Genomic DNA, 23,299 nt, shown 5'->3' on the forward strand with positions numbered 1-23,299 from the left:
ACGGGAAATTTTGCAAAATTGAAGATTTGGAAATGAAAGTTGAGATGTTTTGTAATGTTTTTTGCAGGAGGAGGGGTTTCTGAGGAGAGACTCTTTCAAGGAAAGGAGCAAACAGGTTTATTTTGTGCAAATGTAGGCTTCTTCCTTTACTGTTTGTTGTTTATTTTACATAGCCTAAATCACCTAAAAAGAAGACTCAATCTATGTAAAATAAGCAACGTACAAGCAGGGTAACGGTCTCGGCGGATCCTTAAATATTGAGGTTCAATGCATTGGTGTTGAGGAAAAAAAATACACACACACACAGAGGTAATCCGTGGCAGCGTATAATCTGCACCTCATTAATTTTACATTTTTTTTAATAGATAAGCCGAAGATTACATGCAGGAAAATACAGTACAATCCGTTTTTAATTTCAAGCACAAACGCACAAAAAAAGGAAAATAAATAAAAAGTTATAAATTATTGTCTGAAAAAAGTGAGGGGGCCCAGCCCCCTCTGGCCACTGATATTAAGACTTTTAAATCTGGCATCATAATCTAAATCTGAAAGTCTCTTTACTAACCTAATAGCTCTTCTTTGAATCCTTTTCAATAAAGAAATATCTTTCTTGAGATACGAGACCAAATCTGAACAACATACTCCAAATGAGTTATCAAACTTCTATATAAAAGCAGAAGACCCTAATTAGAACCTTATTACCCTATAATACTGTTTAGTTTTTAGATCAAAATGCGATTTAACTCTTTTTCCCCCCCCTTTTGACGTGATCCAGTTATTTAATTTTACTAAAATAAAGGGTGTTTGTGGGCTAAATTTCTGCACTTATGGCAAAATCAGATTGTTTTAAGCTTTTTAAATCTCAAGGTAGTCTTAAAATCAGGAAAAATTGCTGCATCAACAGGGTTGAAGGCATTTTGTATAATTAACCCAAAGAAGCTGTTACTTGGCAATGGGTGAATAGTTTTAAGAGGGTTCTTGGGCTGTACTGGGAATTGATAAATGAACTAGGACCAGCCGAGCTCGACCCAGAACTTGTTGCTGGCGGTTACTTTTCTATTTGAGAATTTTCTTCGTAATAACCAATAAATTTGAATAGCATACAATTTTTTTTGCCATAGACAATATTTTAAAAATATGAATTAACTAAAAAAGTAAGTAACTGTTACTACATTATTTTTGCTGTTAATGTTTTTCCCTTTAAATGTGTGTGTCACTTAGGTTATGTTGTGAAATTAAAATTTTTTTTCTTTTATTTTTTAGACGAGAAGATTTTGAAGTTCAAGCTACACGAAATGCAGTAAAAGAAATACTGAAAAAATATGAAATAAAGGATCTGAAGATTGACCAAGATGTCTGTGATCCAGAAGTAATTCATGTTAGTCTATTTTACTTTGCTGATTTTTCAAAAAGTATATGGCATTGATAATTATAAACTCTGAAATACCTGAAAAACTGATCATACTATGAAAATTTTGAAAATCTACATATCGTGGAGTTTAATTTTTTTTTTTTTTTGTACATCACTGTCTGTCCTATCACAAGCTATATGCAAAGGCTGCTTAAAACAGAAAGTATCCTCCGATGTAAAATGTTATAAGTCCATAATGGTAAAAGCAAAAAGCAATTAGACATTAACTAACATTTCTGTAAGAAGTTGTCAAGTAACAGAAATCATTCTTTCTGCTAACTCATCTGCTAAGTGCATTATTGGAAGTCTTAGACAAAGTGAAGAAATTATTTTTGACTAAGAGGAGGATTTTACTTTTTATTGCCTTTCATGTATTTATCTAATTGAATAGTTTACAATTAGACAGCAATTCGGGTTGTTAATTACTTTTGCTCAGTATGCTTGCATATACTTTTAAAATGTTCCTCTTTTCTTAGTCTTGTTTTAAAAATTTATTACTGTAAGAATTTTTTTTTCTCTTTTTGATGCCCTTTGCTCAGAAAAATTTCGAGTACTTTTAATTAACTAAATGTCTTTCTGTTGTTCAGCATTAAATTTAACTTATTTTTGCTTGAAAATGTTGCTCTTACCATGGGGAAAATGTTTAAGTTATTCAAATGTGTGGCACTTTTATAAGATGTCAATAATTAGATGACATTTGAAATGTTTAATGGGTATTTTCCAGTAATAACATTTTTAAAAATTATCTAATTTCTTCCATATTTATTTTAACATATGTATATTAGAAAACAAATAAAAGTTTTTGATTGTACTATCTTTATTTCTTAGATGGTTGTAAAGTATATTTTTAGAAAGAATTGGCCATCTGCATTTGACGATGCAAAAAAGATAATTTGCTCATATCGTGGTTGTCCGGATGCCGAAATTCATTTCAAGTACTTGCAGTATTTTTTAATTAGCAATAAGGTATCGTTTGCATTTTTGTATAAACTACTTTATCTTCAGAACTACAAATGTCTCACATAATAAGTGTATGTGTTTTGTTTCTTTTGTAACTTCTGATTTCTTGTCTGAGCCCTTGACAATCAGTTTCATATAAGTTCTCAATGTCAATATTCGCTGGCTTAATATTATTATTTCTTTTTACTACTCATCCCTCCCTTATCACCTCCTTGAGAAGCCAAATTGCTCCTTTACGGGTGATCGCTCACAGAGGTTGGGATATTTGAAATGGAGTCCTTTACACATTTTTGGGGGGCAAAATTGGTATGGATTTTAATGCATGCTGAAGTGATGTCATATATTGGGGGCACATGGTGATCAGAGTCAGATAAAAATATCAAGTATCTGAGCACGCAACTCAAAAGTATCTGCAAGCAAATCATTGTCTATCACGTACAAAAAAAAAGAGGGAGGGGGGGAGTGTCCAGATTCTATATTAAAAAAAACACATTCTTTAATCATAAGAAATAAATACTTACAGGTATATGCTTTGAGGTTACAAGGAACTAATTTTCATGCCAATTATGTGAGCCTATGGGATGCAAAGACCTAAGCTAAATTTCAAAATTTTAAAACTAAGCTTCTTTTAGCAGTCTATATTATCTAGCTTTCATTACTACGTTTTACATTAGCAATATTAAACAAATTAGAAGTAAAGAAGGAGAACCTGAATGATTGTCTCGAGATGCGCGTGCTCGCAACGAATGTATCTGCATAGCAGCGAATATATTCCCCTTACGTGCTTGCGTACATACTATCTATTAGTATTTTTTACAAATTAATTAAATAATATCAGTTTAAAACAAATTAAAAGTGAAAAGTAAGAACTTGAACGATTATCGCGAGATGCGCGTGCCCACAGCGAATGTATCCACCTTACGCGCTTGGGTATATACTATCTATTTATAACTTTTACAAATTAATACAATACTATCAGTTTAAAACAAATTAGAAATAAGCAGTAAGAATTTAGATGATGATCGCGAGGTGCGCGAGCACGCAGCGAATACATCCACCGTAGGTGCGGGTGTAACTATCTACATCTTGTAATAATTTTTACAATCTAAATAAATAATATCAATATTAATTTAAAACGAATTAGAAGTAAAGATATTGTTTTTACTTCTTTTTTCGTTTCAAATTGATCTTCAATTGATCTAATCTTTATCTTTTATTTAAGAACTTTTACAATTATCGGACGACGTGCAACTCCGCAGCGAATGTATCCGCACGTCAGGTGTGTTAGATTTTTAATTTAAACTTTCACAAAAAGTGAAAGAATCACTTAATTTGGAAAAAAAAAATCATTAAAAATACGTTTTTGCATCATGCAGAATCAATCCTTTTTCGATGTAAACATTGCATCACGTTGTGACGTCATGTGTGCGATCGGTTGCAATAACTCAGTCAAATGAATGAACTTTTGGGTAAACCGAGTCATGAGTTCATTGTATCTTATAACCGCGAAGTTTTTTTTTGATTGAGTTACTTTTTGATTGGCAACATATCTTTAACTTTCTTTCATTGGCAACACATCTTGTATTTTGCATATTCTTAATTTGAAAGCCATGTGAAGACTTTAAATACTTCGAGCGATTTTTTTTCGCTCTCTCTCTCACCTCACATAGCCACAATGTGTTGCACGTAGTAATTCATCCTGATTTCGTGATGTCTGCCAGTGCTCTTTACTCCTGGCAGGGCGTTATACAACGTGATGTCACTTTTAAAGTTATAAAACGCCTTTAGGCCTATTTTTGTGTATTACGGTAATGTCTTATATTCCTTGGAATCAGCATGTTCGTAAACTTAATGTTTCGTTTCATTATAGCGGCTAATATTTGTTTATTTTTCTAAATGTTTTTTTAAATATCAATGAAGATGTTGTTCGTCAACTTCAGAAATCTTTTGAAGATAATAAATACAAATTTTCCTTGAGGAAAAATGCTTCACGTGTTTTTCTTTTTCTCCAACTTCAGGCTGTGGACATTTTTTTTTGCAAGTTCACTTCTACTAGCGGTGTAGTATGTCTAATTTCACTACATATAATGCTCACAAGGGGATGTATCTGCGCACGGCGTGCGCGCGTGCGTCTACATTATCTAGCTCTGATGGTGATACATCGCCACGCTTCTGGCCACAAAATGTGTTGCTAACTTGGCAAAATGTCTTCAAGTTGGTGACAAAGTTTTTTTTTTTTTTGTCAGTTTGGCGATATTGTTAAATAATGCAACACAATTACCATATAGAGTAACTTCACCAGTAACAGACATGCTTAAGACATCGCTCTCAGGTTAAATCAATTTTCTGCTCCTTTTAATGTATTAGATTGTTTAAACAATTTTTCTCTCATGCAACTGCATCTCATTTAACATTTGGCTGCTTATGGATCCTCTGAATTAGTTTATTCCGTTCTTATTTGCTCAATTTCAAAAAAGGTCCAAACCCCAGTAACAGACACTGACAATTCTGATGATATCTAGTAGCATATAGGATGAGGATATATATATATATATATGTAACGACCGCCGCTCGGTTCTTATTACAAATCTTGATTTTCGCAAGTTGCAATGTTGTGCCGTGATAATCTACCACGTAGGAAGAGGACAAAGCTACATTCACAACATCTTTATTTTTACATAGAATATACCAGCAGGAACTTCTCTTAACTAACCCCCTGTTTAGTTGTGCCACGATTTTTATATAGGGAATATCATTAAAAGATTACAGATAATTATCCCTCGATCATGTGATCTCACGTGATCTATATAGGAGGAGCAGATTGCAATAACGAAATATTATTGGGCTTTGCACCGCAGACAGAGGCTGGCTTAAGTCTGGAGGGAAAAATAGTGTCTGGTAGGTACTTTAAGGGAAAACTTATCTGAGCCTAGAACATAACCATATATGGTATGAGAAGCATTTTAAGTGTGTAATAAATAATGTCTGTGACTCATACAAGCTGACATATAAGTGAACAAAACTTAATATGGAAAAGGCCTAGCAAAGGAGTTTTCATATTACATCCCTCCTCCCCCCAAAGAATACGACAGGATTGAATAGGGGAAAAAAATGAAGACGGGAAATTATCTGCAACCTCTTTCCTTTTTTTTTCTTCAATCTGAAATGTTATAACATTATACACATTACAATAACACTACAGTTACTAATAAAAACACAGTACAATTAAAATGACATTGTAGTTTGAGGTAAAATTATGTAATACTCAATACTTTTTGTAAGTTCTCTACATAATTCAATATATGTACTCTACATTCTTTCTTCTCTAGCTGAAAGATGAACAATAATATTATTTCACTCGTGAGATAGCTTGAAGTTGCTCGGTACATTATATTTCCTCAGTTTAGATATATGAACTGTTTGTTTTTTTTCTTTGATATGCGCATTCGGTTTGTTAATTTCATAATTACCATCTGAAATTTTTTGAAGAATTTTATATGGTCCACTGAATGGTTGAGACAGTTTTCGAGAATTAGGGTATTTGAATTCTTCATATATGACAGTGTCATTTGTATTAAAAGTTTTGTCTACAAATCTTGCATCGTAGTATATCTTATTTCTTTCGTGGTATTCTTTAGTTCTTTCAACTGCCAGTTTTCTTGCTTGTTCGACCGGAGGATATATGTCTTCTTTAATTGGATTTTCAAAAGGTACAATACCATACATTAAATATGAAGGAGGAAACATTGTTACTGAGTGTGGAGTCAAATTGTATTCTTGAGTCACCTGCTCCAGTAATTTAGGCCAAGGAACTTTTTTAGAAGTTTCATTTACTTTGCACTTTAATCGAGTGACAATTGTTTGGTTCAGTCTTTCCACTTTGCCATTACATTCTGGTCTGTGAGCTGTAGTTAACAATTGTTTAATTTTATTGTGCTTTAGAAACTTTTTAAAATGGGAAGACGTAAATGCCGGATTCTTATCACTCAAAATACTTTCAGGCACTTGTACGCTGAAGACTTGCTTAAGAAAGTTAATGTATGTTTCAGAAGTAATTGACTTTGACGCAAAAGACCACATATATCTTGAATGATGGTCAATGATTAATGTCATATACTTTTTAGTGGAGTTGTAGTAATTGAAACCAGCCACACTATCTACTTCAACAAGATCAAATGCTTTTTCAACCATAGGCATGGATTGTAGCAGGCCAAATCTTTTTTGCCAAGGTTTTTTATTTACCTGACACGTATGACAATGCTTGTTAAAATTAGTTATGTCTATTGTTATATTTTGCCAATAGTAAACAGGCGTAAGTAAATTAATTGTTTTTTGAATTCCAGGATGTCCAAAATTTTCATGGACAGTTTTGATTAGTTTATATCTTAAGGAGAATGGAACAACGATTCTCGTAAAACCCTTTCTACACAGGCATAAAATATTATTAATTTCAATGAAATTACCCGTTAAATTGTCATTTTTTTGAGCCTCTTTAATTTCCTCCAATTGCATTAGATGTGAAGCTTGGGTTCCAGTAACTGTTACTGCATCTTCCTCTTTTAGATTACTTTTAGGTATGTCTCTTGAGAGCATATCAGCCTCAAAATTCATGGTACCTTTCGTGTACCTAATATCATAGTCATACATGCTTAATAACAAGGAACATCGAAACAAACGTCCTTTTAAATTTTTTACATTTTTGAGCCAAATGGCGTGATCAGTATGTATGGTAATTTTTCGACCAAAAAGATAGTGATGAAATTTGTTTAAAGAATCGACTACAGCCAGACATTCCAGCTCCGTAATTCCATAATTTTTTTCATTATCCTTTAAAGAGCGGGAATGGAAAGCTATAGGATGTAAGGTACCAGAATCATCAGGCTGTTTCAGTACTGCTCCCACACCAGTTTGACTCGCGTCAACACAAATATCACATTCTTTGCTCGGATCAAATATTTTTAAAATAGGTTTACAAATTAATGAATTTTTCAAAACTTCAAACGCTTCCTGGCATTCATCTGTCCATTACCAAGTTGTGTCTTTTTTCAGCAAACGATTTAATGGATTTCTAATAGTCGCATACTTGTTTATAAGTTTGTGATACACATTTATTGACCCCAAAAATCTTTGAAGAGATTTGACATTGGTTGGTGGTTGCAATTTTTTAATAGCTTCAATATTACTATTATCTGGGGTAACAATTCCATTACAAATTTCATAACCTAAAAATTCAATTTTTGTCTGTAAAAAAGAGCATTTAGAAGCTTTTAGCTTAATGTTTTCTGTCCTGCACATTTCAAAGATTTGTTTAAGGTGATTTAAATGTTCTGTAAGTCTCAGAAAAATTAATTATATCATCAAAATAGTTAGTTGCAAATTTAATTTTTTGTTTTGCCAGAATTCGGCGCAGAGTTCTCTGGAAAATACTTCCGGAATTTTTCCAACCAAACGGTCATTTATTCCACTCATATAGGCCACTGTTAGTGATAAATGCAAGCTTTTCTGTATCTTGGGGATGTACGGGTATATGCCAATATCTCAACGCCATGTCTAATTTTGAGAAATATCGGCTTTTTCCTAATTTATCTATGAGTGTTTCTATTAAGGGCAATGGTTCTGCATCGAATTTTGTAATTTGGTTCAATTTCCGGTAGTTTATGCATAATCGACTTTTTTTATTTTCATCTTTTTTAAAAACTATGGTAACAGGCGCACTATAAGGACTTGAGCTCTCTTTTATTATTTTTGCTTTTAGCAATTCTCGAATTTGATTGTCAATTTCTTCCTGCTGTTTAGGGGAAGTTTTATACGCCCTTAATGTCACCGGTAAGTCTGATGTTAACCTTACCCGTTGTGGTTCAATTCAAATAGTTCCAACATCATACTTATTTATCGAAAATATATCGTCATAATTTTGGAGCATTTCCTTCAGATCTGCATTTTCTTCGTTTTCCGATTCCCCGTTGATTGACTGACGTGAGCGTAGGCCTCCACCCCCGCAATCCAACTCGGAAACCTTAGAAAAATGAAGAGAATCATTTTTTTCGCTTCTCCGAATTTTCTTTTTTTCTCTTTCTTGATTACTGGTGCTATTAATTGCCTTTTTTATGCTATTTTCACTTCGATTTTCCTTAAAACATTTTTTCTTTTAGTTTTGTTAACTTTTTTTCTACGCTTACTTTTCTTTAATTTGGTATTTTCATTTCCAGCATCATTATTTTCACTGTCCTTAACCTTGATTTCAGGCAAAATGTGCAAAGACAAATCATTTAGTGCGAACTCAGAAAAAGTGATCAGTTTTTTCCAATCCTGCATAACGACCCCTCTCATACAGTCAATGACTAAATGAAATCGAATGCAACTCTTTAAACCTAATATGGCATATGGTAAATCGGTGTCTAGAATAAAAAATTCCACCGGTCTAACGATATTACCAACTTTAAGGTGGAGCGTGCATGTTCGGTTAAGTGTCAGAATTCCCTGGGTTTGCTCAACATTCACGATTGTTTTTTCTTCAATCGAGAAATTTAATGTTTTTGCAATCACACTAGGAATAACGTTTAAGGTTGATCCTGTATCTAAATTTAAACAAATCTTTTGTAACAAACTCGAGTTTCTTTTATTTTTAGTGTACACTTCATTATATAATTTATTTTCATTTTTGTAGATTGTTTCGCCTTCTATATACCCGGGCACTAGTAATTGTCATGCTTCATTTGAATTTTCCTCTCCTTCCCTAAATTGTTTATCCTTATTCGGGGACTCTAGTAATGGTTCAACCGTCGAGGTATTTGGTTTATTTATGCAGGTTTGTCCCCAATGATATGCGTTAATAATTCCTTGTTGTGCGCAGAATTTACAAGGATTAAGAGGTAGCTCCAGTGTATAATGTGTTGTTTGTTTTTTACGGGCGTTCTTTTCCTCGTTTTGGTTTAAAACACGACGTTTGTCCTGTGGTTGACTAAAATTATTTCTACTTTGGTGAGCGTAATTAGGGTTTTGCTGAAAATTGTTTTGCATTTGGTTTCGCGGTACCCAGTTTTGATAAAATTGGGTAGGTCCCCTATAAGCACTAGGTTGTTGTGTCTTTGTCTGAAATTCATTTTTTGACATTTCATGTGATACCTCGTTAATTATCTTAGTGACCACTTGAAGCCATTCTGTGGGAGTTTGCGGATCTGTAATTATCAGAAAAGATTTAATTTGTTGCGGCAACCCAACTGAGAGCCCTTCTAGAATATGTATGTTACTGAGATTTATTTTCCTCCCCAGTTCTACTTTTTCAGTGAAATAAGAGAATAATTCTTTGGCGTTTCCTGAGAATCTTAAGTTCTGGAAATCTGTGAAACTACTCATCGGGGTGAAATAATGTTCCTCAAAAATGTCTATTATCTCGCGAAAAGAAGTGCAACACAAAAATTGATTAATATAGATTTTTAAGGCGGATCCGCGAATAAATTTCTGAAAATTTTTTAACTTCCAGCTATTGTTTAATTTATTTAGGTTCATTTGTTGGTTAAAATGAGCTAACCAAGCTGAAAAATTTATTCCCAACTCTGGTTCAAACAATAAGATTTCTGGATTGCTACCCGTATTTCTTTGTTTTGCTTCATTTTCAGAAGCAGAAATCCCGGCTAAATTTAGTTCTTGTATTCTCTCAGTAACAGTTTGGCATTCCGCATCTGTGTTATTTACGTTTAATTCAGGCGGTACCTCAGCTTGAGTTTCAGCATCTTTTCGATTTGACTCTTTGTTTTCCATTTTTGAATTATTTTTATTAGAAGTTAGTATTTCTGGGTCATTTTCTATTTCAAGGTTTTGACTAGTTTTGCCACTATGCAATATCATTATCTCTAATTTAACCAAACTTTAAAGCATTTCTTCTACTTTCCACATTCATATTCAAATTATTTAGTAAAATTTTAACAAGTGCTACAAATTAAAGACATATAAAAATAGTACCACAAGAGAGACTATCTTACTTTAAATCAGAACAGAAAACACATTTACATTACATGAAACATTTTTGGCAACCAAACAAAATTCTACCATAACGGCATGAGCCTTTTAAAGAGCTTGGCCGATAAATATTATACATATTAGCCATAATTAATGCAAAGAGATCATGAAAACCTTTCCCTAGAAATCACAATATAAACGAAAATACTTATTTCAAGAAAGTAAAAATAACATATTCTGAAATCTAAAAAAAAAATGTAACTCAATCACCAGCCTGATCTCAAGATTTTAGTTGAACGAAAGAAAAAAAAACACATAAGAGATCCTTGTAAATCGAACTTTCAACGAGCGAGGCCCCTTTCATCTGATCAGCACAGTAAGCCATATGGTGGCACAATTTATCACCAGCAAGTGGATCCTAATGATGCTTTCGCACACTGAATGGGTCACACACACACTCAAAAGATGCAAATCACCAGCACTCGGAAAATTCTTCGCTGGAGTTCTACTAAAATGGTCTCTGGTCTCTATCTTGCACTTAAAACTTTCTTTTTCTTTCTTCGGATATTCTGAACTGTTTTCACTGTTGTTAGCGGTTAACTCGGACAGACACTGTTTCGATGTCTTGAAGCAAAAAATCCTATTACGCAAACCACTCAATGCTGTAAAAATTTTAAAATGCTACAGCTATGCCCTCATTTATCATCCTACCGGCTTCTAAGAACCGCCGCTCGGTTCTTATTACAAATCTTGATTTTCGCAAGTTGCTGTGTTGTGCCGTGATAATCTACCACGTAGGAAGAGAACAAAGCTACATTCACAACATCTTTATTTTTACATAGAATACGCCAGCAGGAACTTCTCTTAACTAACCCCCTGTTTAGTTGCGCCACGATTTTTATATAGGGAATATCATTAAAAGATTACAGATAATTATCCCTCGATCATGTGATCTCACGTGATCTATATAGGAGGAGCAGATTGCAATAACGAAATATTATTGGGCTTTGCACCGCAGACAGAGGCTGGCTTAAGTCTGGAGGGAAAAATAGTGTCTGGTAGGTACTTTAAGGGAAAACTTATCTGAGCCTAGAACATAACCATATATGGTATGAGAAGCATTTAAGTGTGTAATAAATAATGTCTGTGACTCATACGAGCTGACATATAAGTGAACAGAACTTAATATGGAAAAGGCCTAGCAAAGGAGTTTTCATATTACATATATATATATATATATATATATATATATATATATATATGATGAATCTCTATCTAGAGAGGTAGAAAATAAAAATATTTTTAAAAAATTTAGAGTGTGTCAGCTATTTCGGATGTTAAGTGAACCTAAAAAATGCTACCATTCAAAAGACTGATGTTTTGAAAATGACGCAAACTCGTAGCGAATTTTTGAAAATGCAAAGAAAAATCATCATATTGAAATACTCAAGCGTGTGAGATTTTCATACAGAAGGTTCAGCTTGATGTTCTAGTCATAGTAGCCTAAGATCTGACAATTATTTAGAAGGGTATTATTAATCTGACCGCTGAGAAAAAATCTACATGTCACACCTACAAACCAATGAAGTATTCAATTTCCAGCTATCTATTCATTTGCCACCTCTCCGTGGTCAAGCTTTAACAGGATTGTAATCTCTTACTGCTTATGTGCATGCTCTGAACTTACAAATACAAATGTGATGACCAGCAACAGGCTCTGGGCCCAGCTAGACTGGTCCTAGTCAGTTTATAATCCCCAGTGAAGATCAATGGCCCTCTTAAAACTGTCTACTGCTTTGCTCATTACCACCTCTTCCGGTAAGCTGTTCCAAGGTTCCACTACCCTGCTAAAATAATAATTTTTCCTAATATCCATGTTAGCCTGAGATTTAAATAGCTTAAAACAATGACCCCTTGTCCTGTTTTCAGTGCTAAACTTTAGCCCTGTAACATCTTTCGTTTTAATAAATTTAAACAGCTGAATCATGTCCCCTCGGTCTCTTCTTTGCTCAAGACTGTACATTTTTAGCCTTCTAAGCCTGGAATCATAATCTAAGTGCGAAAGTCCACTTATTAGCCTTGTAGCCCGCCTTTGAACCCTTTCCAATACATTAATGTCTTTCTTAAGATAAGGAGACCAAAACTGAACAGCATACTCCAAATGGGGTCTTCCAAACTTCTATATAAGGGCAGAAGAACTTCTTCTTTAGATTTATTTGAAATAGATCTATTGATAAACCCAAGCATCTTATTGGCTTTGTTGCTAGCAATGCTGCACTGTTGGCTAAACTTTAAATCCTGACTTATTAAGACCCCACATCAGTAACTTTGTCTGCCTGACTAATGACTGAACCTTGCAAATAATAACTTGTACACTTATTTCCATGCCCTAAATGTAGCACTTGACATTTCCCAACATTAACAGCCATACCCTATTTATCAGCCCACTCTGTAATATGATCTAGATCCTCTTGCAGCTGATTTGCTTGTTCTTCATTTTCTACAGTCCCCATAACTTTGACATCATCAGCAAAACAATTCATGTTCCCAGAAATATTTTTGTGAATATCGTTCATAAAGACAATGAACAAAACAGGCCCTAACACTGATCCTTGAGGAACCCCGCTTAAGACCTCACTCCAATTAGAATAATTTCCCCTTACAACTACTCTTTGTTTCCTTCCGGTCAACCAGTTTTTTACCCAAATGAAAGTTTTCCCTCCTATTCCTATATCAGCTAATTTGCTAAGTAGAGCAACATGCGGTACCTTATCGAAAGCTTTTTAAAAATCAATGTAAACAACAGCCACAGGCTTCTTATTGTCCAAAGCCATGGTAACTTTGTCATAGAAATGTAATAAATTAGTTGCACAAGATTTACCTTTCCTGAAACCGTACTGAAAACTAGTCAATAGATTATTAGTCTCTAGAAAATTTACTATCTTAATTTTCATCAATGTTTCAAAAATTTTGCAAACCACCGAAGTTAGACTCACAGGTCTATAATTTCCCGCACTCCCTTTAGACCCTTTCTTGAAGAGCGGTGTAATGTTAGCCAGCTTCCAGTCCTCTGGCACTGTCCCCGAATTATAAGAAGCATTGAAAATTTTTGTGATTACATCTGCTAATTCCTCTGCACATTCAACTAAAATTTTCGGATAAATATTATCTGGCCCCGGAGCCTTAGTGTCTTTAATTTTTTTCAAATGAAGTAAAACGTCATCCCTGGAAAATACAAAGTCCTCAAGCTGTACTATAGCTTGTGTCTTGTTGGTGTCAACTGTTGAGATACAGTTATCGTTAAAAACACTCGAAAAAAAGTTATTAAGAACATTAGCAATATCATTTGTGCAAATAAAATCCTTCTCAGACTCATCCTTCCCCTTAAACAAGCAGAACATCTGACATAGGTCACAAGAAATCCACTTGTCCCCTTTACCACTTTTAACCTCCTTCATTATGCATATAACTCCCATTCTAGCTCAAAATGGTACACTTAAAAAGTCAATACAAAATTGGAGAAATAATTCTAATTATTAGAATTAGAAAGCATTGGAAGTAAAAGATACAAATATTACTAAATCCTAAGACAAGCAGTAAATTAAAATAAACAAGTTACACCCTAAACAGAGCACTCAGGCTTAACAACAAGAAATCAGCACAATTTAGGCTTAGCTACACAGAATAGAAAAACACTTTAAGAAAGCAAGTAAATCAAAAAAAAAAAGGCTTAAAAGCACAAGAATACTTAATTATATGATGAAATACAATAAAAATACTGAAACTAAAGTAGTAAAATAAACAATTACAGTAAAAAATCACTTATCTCAGGAGCAGCAAAAACACTCCCCAGCAACTCTAGCGGCGGAGCTAGAGGGAATGAAAAATGGAAAGGAGGAAAAAAAAATATATATTTATATATATAAATATATATATATATATGTAATATTGTGAAAACGAGAACTCAAAAACAGCCTAAATTGGGCTAAAAAACCAAGACATAAGATCTCAAAGGTCAATACAGAAAAAATCTATTGAAAATTGAACACCCCAAGATGGTGGTTTTCTACGCCCATCTACTGCACCTACCATACTTGATAGACTATATTTGTTACTTCAGCTTGTAGGTTTTGGCAAATTATATTTTTCTCACGAGTCTTGTGTTTTTGTTTTCAAAATAAAAAAAAATCAACCCCGCTCAAGAATTTTTTTTTTGTAACTTTGTAACCTTCCCACACCCTTACCTCACACTCAAATCATCAGATTTTGTAAATGAACATTTTTTTAGCTCGTAATTAAAGCACCTTATATTAATCTGATGCACTTCAATAAATCTGAAGATAATTTTTTTAAACTAATCTGACAGGCTGTCCTAGACGCATCCACCAACAAAAAGGGCATACGTTTGGTGTAGGTACTCAACAGGATGTAAGGTATCCCCACTATATTTATCTAACTTGCTTGAGTAAATACCCAAAAACACATTGGGCTCCCCTACTATAAAATAAGCTGAATCTCAGTTTAAAACATCTGTAATATTTTTTATAATTTTTTTACTTCAAATTACTTTTTATTATTTTGTTTTATTTAGGCTTGTTTAATACCCTTAATTTTTCATAAATTTATTTAAGACGTTTTTTTAGCAATATTTTGATAGTTTTGATTTGAATGCTGTAACTTTTCATTTTAAGAGTTTATTCTATTAATAGCTTGATGAAATGATTGAGATGTTGTCAACCCTTGCCATTGATGATGCTGTTGAATGCTGCAATAGATTAATGTCATATTTATCTTGTTGTTTGGAAGATAAATATTTAGTGAAGGTAAGAGTTTTAGAAATGATATAACTGTTTGTATTGGTTTGCTGAATAATTGTTCTGATCATTGTATTATTCTACTCTTCACAAAAGGTTGAAAATAATTCTCAATATAATCTACTGTAAAGTAGGATTGCATCACTAAACTAACAGCTTTGTAGTTAAACACTGTTATAGTGCAGTATGCCATTAAACAGTTTATAAATATACTATATACTTCTGGGGTGCGAATCCCTCAAGGGCAATGCTCCCCCATCCCCCTAAATGCAACAAAGTACACCCTTCTAGAATGAGGGCCTCCATAAAAATAAGATTTAATCCCCTCTCATATCCCCTCCCCCTTAAAATTTTTTTTGAACATGATTATTTCAATTCGTTCTATTTCATAAACTCTATTCTGTTTCAAAAGTCTGTTGTACGAAAAAACAAGTTTATTTGTGTCTTATAAATGTACAGAATTTAGATGTATTTAGTTGCACATGATATTAAGTTAACTTTTTGCAAAGTCAGTCTGTGCTACATTGTATGTGAGTAAAGGTTTTTAATAAATTCAAGCCTCAAACTTTCTTCCTTGCTCATTCATAATATATTTTATAGCTATCTTTCTATTGATTTGTTGAACAATCAAAGTAAAATATTTAATGCTTCTGATTTTGATACATTTTTTTTCAGAATGACACTCATTCCATCGAAGTCATGATTGATGCTTCTATTTATATAGCTCATTTTTTGAAAAGAAATAAGAAATCAGTTGATGAAGAAATGTTGATTTTCTTAAGATGTCTGAGGAAACTACAAGTAAGTGTTTATTTAAAATGTATGCTAAAATACTCATCTATATAAATGAAACAAAGAATATATATGTGTGTATGTTCCCTATACAAATCCCCAGTTTATGTCGGATTTAGACCAAATTTGGCAGGGAGCTACTTGGGCACCCAAGAAGGAACGTAGGGGGGTTTTCAAATGCCAAAAAAGTACCGAACTGTTTGAATTTTAAGTTCAAGATTCGAAAATGGCATTGAGTGGCTCTTTCTACCCGAAATAATTATCCGATTTTCTTGATTTAAGTCTCATTCAAATGCCTGCAAAAAATACCCCGGAAGTTGACTCACTCCCTTGGAATTTCAAAGAAAAAAAAAAGAAATGAGGCTGTAAAATCACCAGGGAAAAAGTTAAAAGTGTTTTTAAAACTAATGGAACATCAAAACCAAATCAGAAATTTTTTATTTGTCAACGAGCTCAGTTTAAATTGGAGTGAATAAAATCATTTAGAACTGTGATTCCCAACCTTTTTTCTTTTGTGAACCCCTTTCAAAATCCAAAAGAAGTTGGCGAACCCCTTGTGGAATAAGTAATTAGTGTAACAAGCAAAAAAAAAAAAAAATCTCCCTCGCAATGACATATGGGAGCATTTTTTTGGTTTAATTTTGCTCTGTAGTTCATTGCAAGAATGAAAATATAAATGCAAAATATAAACAGACAATCATTGCTACAAACTAAAATAATAGCTAGAAAATGAATTAAAAACAAATTCAACCAAAACAAACCAATGGTTATTTTTTTATTGAGCTTCAGTCAACTTTGAAAAAATCTTAATGGGATGGTTGTGGATCAAAGAAGCTCAAAGTTTGACTCAAATATCTGACAGTTTCATTCTTCTATTAAATTCAGCATTTAATTTTCTTCTATATTCCCTATATATGTTGAAAATCTTTTTTCAGATAGAAACATTGTCATAATGTCTTTTTCTGACACAATAGTACATTTATTGGTAACATTAAATCAGAAGTTAATTAAAGAATGATGTTTAAACATACCTTTTAGAAAATTTCCTCAGATTAACTGAAAGATCTTTTTTTCCTCCGGTAAAGTTAGAAAGGTCTCTAAATTTATATCTTCTTGAAAAGGACTAAGAGTCTACTTGTTTAATAGAGATATTCTTCGTACATGAATCATTTGAATGCTGCATACTTTTCTTGTCTTTATAGCAAATGTGCGGAATAAAATGCATAGTTATTCTTGTTTATCTTATTTTGTTTTTGAAAAACAATAAAATGCCTATAATACACTCTAAAGAAGAGATAGACATAGAAGATAATTTTTACCAAAAAAAAAAATGTGTACTTATCACAAAAGAATTTTTTTTGCACAAATTTCATTTTTTTTTTTTTACATACAAAGAAAATTGAAGTTGCAAGACCTAATTTCATCGATTTTTTACTGAATACCTCACACTGTAGCAAATTTTCACCCAGGATTTTTTTTTTTTTAATAAGTAAATTTTTTTTAACACCTCCTGAGATATTTTTGGGTTGCTAACTGTTCCCTTCTTTTTTTATTGAAAAGTTTGAAGTACATTGTAATCTAGGTAATATGAAAACAAAAGTTTTTGTGTTTCAGCAACAAAACAGTATCACGCACTTCTATGCATTTTCGGTACACGCAAGGGAAGCAGCTCTTCGTCACACTCAAATGCAGAAGCTATTGAAGATTGAAAATTAGCTATAAATGTTTGAGACGTTTGCATATGCTCCAAAAAAAAAACTCCATCAAATTTAATAAAGTTTTCTGATCAAAAACTACAGAGAAAACCAAAGCATTTGTATGCAATCATAATTCAAAAGTTGAACCTTTTCAAAATGGCTTCAATCTTACTAATATTATATATGCGAAAGTTTGTCTGTATGGATGTATGGATGGATGTATGGATGTTTGTTACTCTTTCACGCAAAAACTACTGAACGGATTTTGATGAAACTTTACAATAATATAGCTTATGCATCAGAATAACACATAGGGTAGTTTTCGTCCCGTTATGGGGGGCAAAACCCCCCTAGGGGGGCAATAAAACACAATTTTTGTATAAATTCTCTAATATTGGGATGAAAAAATACTTGCACATATTTACATTATATGACCATCGAAAGCTCTGATTTTTCTGCTGAAGATGGCACCTGTTCGAAATTTCTAAGTAGAATAAAAAACGAGTTATGAGCTTTTTAGATCCATGTTCGAAGGCTTTCCTCAACTCAATACAGTATTTAGTGTATCATCTCAACTCCCTGTCGATAGCGACAATTGTTGTATTGTTGACTTTCTTTGCTTTTCGTGATTGTTCAAGGCTTTTCTCAAGTCAAATCTTGAAGTAAGATTTTTGCACAAGATTGGCAAATAATACATGATTTGGCTGATGATTTTCCATTTAAACGTAACTTTAATGTAATTAATGGTTTTTATTATTATTTATGCTGATTGAACACTTACTCATTATCCAAACAACCAGCAGATCGCCAAAATTTTTGCAGAAAGATTTCCGTAGCTGATGCATTTGGCAGTTTTTTCTACGTTGCTGTTTTTGAAGCCGAAGACTACGTCATAATGTTTCTCAGCTTTCACCATGTAAACAAAATATCGCCAATCAAAGAATTTTCAAAAGACTTTTTTTTACTGTGTTAAATAATCCAGCAACTAAATTAGGCAAATCCATAAACAGCACAAAAACTTCCATTAGTTTTCCTTTTTGCACAATTTCAAACAATCACCAAATTTTATTACTTATTTTGGTAACATTTCGGATGAAACTGTTTAGCGCCATTTTATGGTGACCAAAAATATCTCATCATCTGGCGACGATATCTCTGTAACGAAAATTAATAATCATATCGTTTTACAAAGTGAGGAAAGAATGGGAGAGCATCATCGAAGGTACCCCGAAACGACTTTCGCAAATTCGGTAAAATCGCACCAAGAGCCATAATGATTGAAATTTCCCGAAATAACTAAAGCGAGTATAAGGGGATTACGAGCGCAGCTACTTTTTTTTAATCACTTCGTACTTCATTAGCCATACAGAAAAGGTTTTAGACTCCATGTTAAAAAAAAAAGTATCAACAGATTAATCTTTTTAAACATGAGAAGAGTAATTTCATGTTTTTTAAATTTGTATATGCTTAAATATAGTGCTTTCGTTTCTAAATCAATACTACTTTGTTCTTTATATTTATTGCTATTTTAGTTTTATGGGTAAGGAAGAAACTCGATTTTTAATCACGTCAAAAAGATGTGTTTTAAATTCTTTCACTTAAAACAGAAAACAAAAGCAAGTAACGATTTTTTCTAATAATTATTACTGATCCAGGCAACGCCGGGTATTTTTGCTAGTTCTATCATATGCTCAATGAAAATGACAAAAACCCACTACTGGTAATATCAGACTTAATTCTTGAAATTTACAAAATATGTCAGCAAGTTTGCTTCCATTCGCGTCCAAAAAGTATTGATTCTGCAAGAGCCAAATGAATAAATGATGAACAAAAAATGCTTGAAATTTCGTATCAAACAAACATGTTAAAATCCTGCCTTTACAGTATTATTTTCGCGAACCCCCTTCATACCTCTCGCGAACCCCATGGGGTTCGCAAAACACCGGTTGGGAACCAATGATTTAGAAGAAAGGTCTGCTGCCATCATCTTTTCTTGACTGTGAACAAATAAAATTCTTGCTTTTGCTTTGAGGTAAAATTTTCCCCTTTTGATCCTTTTTTACTTCTTTTTACAAAAAAGGAAGTACAAAAAAAATTTTACCCAAAAATCGGCCTTAATTTCCATTTTGCTCACCCCCAAATGAATGTTGAGGTTTTTTTTTTAACCCCACCACACGTGGATATGAGCCTAGGAACGTAAAGACACCCGAAATATCCATTTTGACGATCCCCGAGTTAATTAAACCAAATTTTCTTGTGACATCTGTATGTATGTGTGTATGTGTGCATGTATGTCGCATAACTCAAGAACGGAATGTCCTAGAAAAATGAAATTTGGTACGTAGACTTCTAGTGGGGTCTAAGTGTGCACCTTCCTTTTTGGTTACATTCGTATGCTCCAAAGGGAGTCTTTTGCCCCTTTTTGGGGGGAAATCATTGCATACCTGCCAACTCTACTGGTTTTTCCGGGAGATTCTCGGATTTTTATCATTTCTCCGGATTGTGTATATGGTGTAGGGAACATTTGGTTGCACAAGAATGATAATAAGAAATCCCTGTTTTTCCCTAAATGACAATGAAAAATCCATCGTAATCATCCACTGGATCGTTTAAACATCTACTGGATTTTTTCCCAGTAGATGTTGGCAGGTATGTCATTGTTAATTTCGATGTAAACTCAAGTGGTGTTATAATTTGGCGGACACTTGGCGATGTATCGCCAGTCTTTTGGTCGCCACGGTTTGTAGCCAACTTGGCAACAAATTTGGCGATTTTTTAAAAAAAAATTTTCTTTAAATCTGGTTTCAATTTGACCACTGTTGGTGATATTTAGAGAGTAAACTATTGAATCATATTAAAACTGTCAATAATGAGAAAATGACATTAATTTGGAGTAAAAGGAAGTCATGTGATTCACACACATCAGCTCGTTTTTTTTTTTTTTTTTACTGCCTGCAAAAGACAATCAAGGATGTTAGTTGTATTAATGGAGGGTTGAGTTTAATTTATTCGGGGCGTAAAGATTTGCTGTTAACGAAATTTAAGAATTACTAGCTGCGCTGCCGTGCTTTGCACGGTTTACCTTGAAAATCAGTTATGTCAAGTGATGCATAATTAGGCTTGCCAGATTTCTGAAGTGTTCAACTGGGACACAGGAGTGCCCCCTCCCCCCAGAGTCGCCAGTATTAAAAAGAGTACACGCCCCTGGCTCATTTTTGGAGTGTTTTATAGGGCAATTTATTCTTCATGATATGAATAAATGGTTACTAATGATGAACCTAAAACAAGGGTAATAAAAAATGACGTAAGCAGATAAAATTTGAACATTTCACTTCTTAGATGTAAATATTTACAATTTATTTTAGTTAAGAAAAACACTGTGAATAAAGAACAAAAAATTAAACAATATTTATGCATATGAAATACACCACCAGCTCAGTCATTCTAGACGAGGACTGCAGTTTCGTGCCTATTAGCATGTTCCACTCGAAAATTGAAGGCAAGGTATGATATTTTCAGTAAGTTACCTCTTTATAGCCAGGGCTAAGGCAGAAACACATGAAATACACTGTCTACTCAGTCATTCCAGTCGAAGACTGCAGTTTCGTGCTTATTAACACTCATCAACCTGGCATAGGAAGTGACTGAGCTGGAGGTGGAAAACCTCTTAAGAAAGCCAAGAGTGCCAAACAGACTGGCAGCTAATATAGAATTAGCACCGACCAGATGAGTGACCGAAGCAATGGTTCGGTTCAACTCGAAGATTGAAGACAAGGCATGGTATTTTCAGCAAATTACCTCCCTGAAGCCAGGGCTAAGGCAGAAATTCATGAAATACACCGCTAGCTCAGTCATTCCAGTCAAGGACTTCCGTACAAACTGGTAGCTACAACTGGCCGTGCTTGTTAGCACTCATCAGCCCGGCATAGGAAATGACTGAGTAGTGGAAAACCTCTTCAGGAAACCAAGAGTGCTAAACAAACTGGTAGCTAATATAGAATTAGCACTGACCAGACGAGTCACCAAAGCAATGATTCGGTTCAACTCCAAGATTGAAGGCAAGGCATGGTATTTTCAGTAAGTTACCGCCTTTTTCATTTTGTAGGACGTTTTCGAGTCTTTTTTTTTTTGGTTTTAATCTTGCAAAAGTCCTCACAAACTAATCGGGTACTAATTTTTCAAGTCAATTTTACAACCGATAAAGTAATTATCCTAAATAATCCTTCACAGTTAATTACTTTTGGACCTTTTTGGTCATTTGTAATCAAATTTATCTTTTTCCGGGACGCGAATTAAACTGGCCGGAACACTGGGGTTTTGTCTGAAAACCGGGACGTCTGGCAAGCCTGCACATAATCGACAATCACACTTGAACAAAAATAATCTAAAATTTCCCGACAGATACGAAAAATTAACCAAAAGGGAGAATTTTTAAATCCTGCGATTACAGGAAGAGCCTCAAAACAAAAACCAGAATTTTATTTATCCCTATTCATGAAAAAAAAATGGCAACAGATCTTTTTTCTCAATGATTTTCTTCACGCTATAAATATTAGTAAAAGCATTGTTCAACATTGACCCGCAAAGTTAAGATGAAGCACTGAATAATAATTTGAATGGAGGAAAGCCTTTTAAAAATAGGGATTTTATGTTGAAATCTAAGCATTGTAATTAGTAGTTATTAATTGATATCTCCGCTAATTATGTACAGAGGATTATGTTAAATAGCTAAACGTAGGTACGGAAAAATTACGAATCTATCAATACCTGGTTCGATGGTCAGTTCACTGGCATTCAGGAGAAGTAGCTCTGGCATAGATACTCTCAGTTTTTAATTATATCAGATTATTTTAATGGGAAATTTTACAGTAATTTTGTTTTTCTCTCTCTAATTGAAACCTAATTGTTGAACATGCGTCACTTGACATATTTTCAAGGTAGATCATGCAAAGCCGTTAGCTAGTAGTAATATAAAACATGTTTAAAATGGAAATGAATGTTACATATATGCGTATATGTCTTCAATTTATATTGGTCGTTTTTTATTTATACAAATACAAATGTGAGGACTAGCAACAAGCTCAGGGCCCACCTATGCTAGTCCTAGTCAATTTATCAATCCCAATTGAAGAATAATGGCTCTCTTAAATCTGTCAACCCCCTTGCTCATTACCACCTCTTCCGGTAAGCTGTTCCAAGTAATTTCCAGTTTAGCCTGAGATTTGAATAGCTTAAAGGTAGCCCCTTGTCCTACTTTTTGTGCAAAAAGTTAACCCATTAACATATTTCATTTTGATAAATTTAAACAACTGAATTGCATTCTCTCTGACTCTTCTTTGCTCCAGGTTTCTGGTATAATAGTCTGAATCTGAAAGTCCCCTCACTTGCCTAGTAGCCCTTCTCCAAACTCTTTTTAATAAAGAAATATTTTTCTTGAGATAAGGAGACCAAAACTGAACAACATACTCCATAACAGGAAATATCCATTGTTGTTTAGCACAAATACACAGATTTCAGACATACATTTGTGCTAAACAACGTTTCCTGTTATTCCTCGGCACAAAGGTATTTATTTATTGCTTAACATACTCCATATTCATAATCCTGATTTTGATCGACATTTCAAAAATTTTACTAATTTCTAAAGTCAGACTCAGAGGTCTAGT

The 23,299-nt window shown here is 33.5% G+C and overlaps 1 protein-coding gene across 1 annotated transcript in view; it reads left to right on the plus strand.

Annotated features, from left to right (window-relative positions):
- The window catches only part of LOC129230420 (uncharacterized), a 263,650-nt gene that overhangs the window by 133,391 nt on the left and 106,960 nt on the right, over window positions 1-23,299 (plus strand). Inside the window, exons 17-20 of the mRNA XM_054864820.1 lie at window positions 1,264-1,369; window positions 2,240-2,377; window positions 15,040-15,153; window positions 15,820-15,949. Coding sequence (XP_054720795.1) covers window positions 1,264-1,369; window positions 2,240-2,377; window positions 15,040-15,153; window positions 15,820-15,949 — 488 coding nt within the window. The remainder of the gene's footprint in view (window positions 1-1,263; window positions 1,370-2,239; window positions 2,378-15,039; window positions 15,154-15,819; window positions 15,950-23,299) is intronic.

Source organism: Uloborus diversus, chromosome 9 (assembly GCF_026930045.1).
Source record: "Uloborus diversus isolate 005 chromosome 9, Udiv.v.3.1, whole genome shotgun sequence".
In the NCBI taxonomy this organism is placed as follows: domain Eukaryota; kingdom Metazoa; phylum Arthropoda; class Arachnida; order Araneae; family Uloboridae; genus Uloborus; species Uloborus diversus.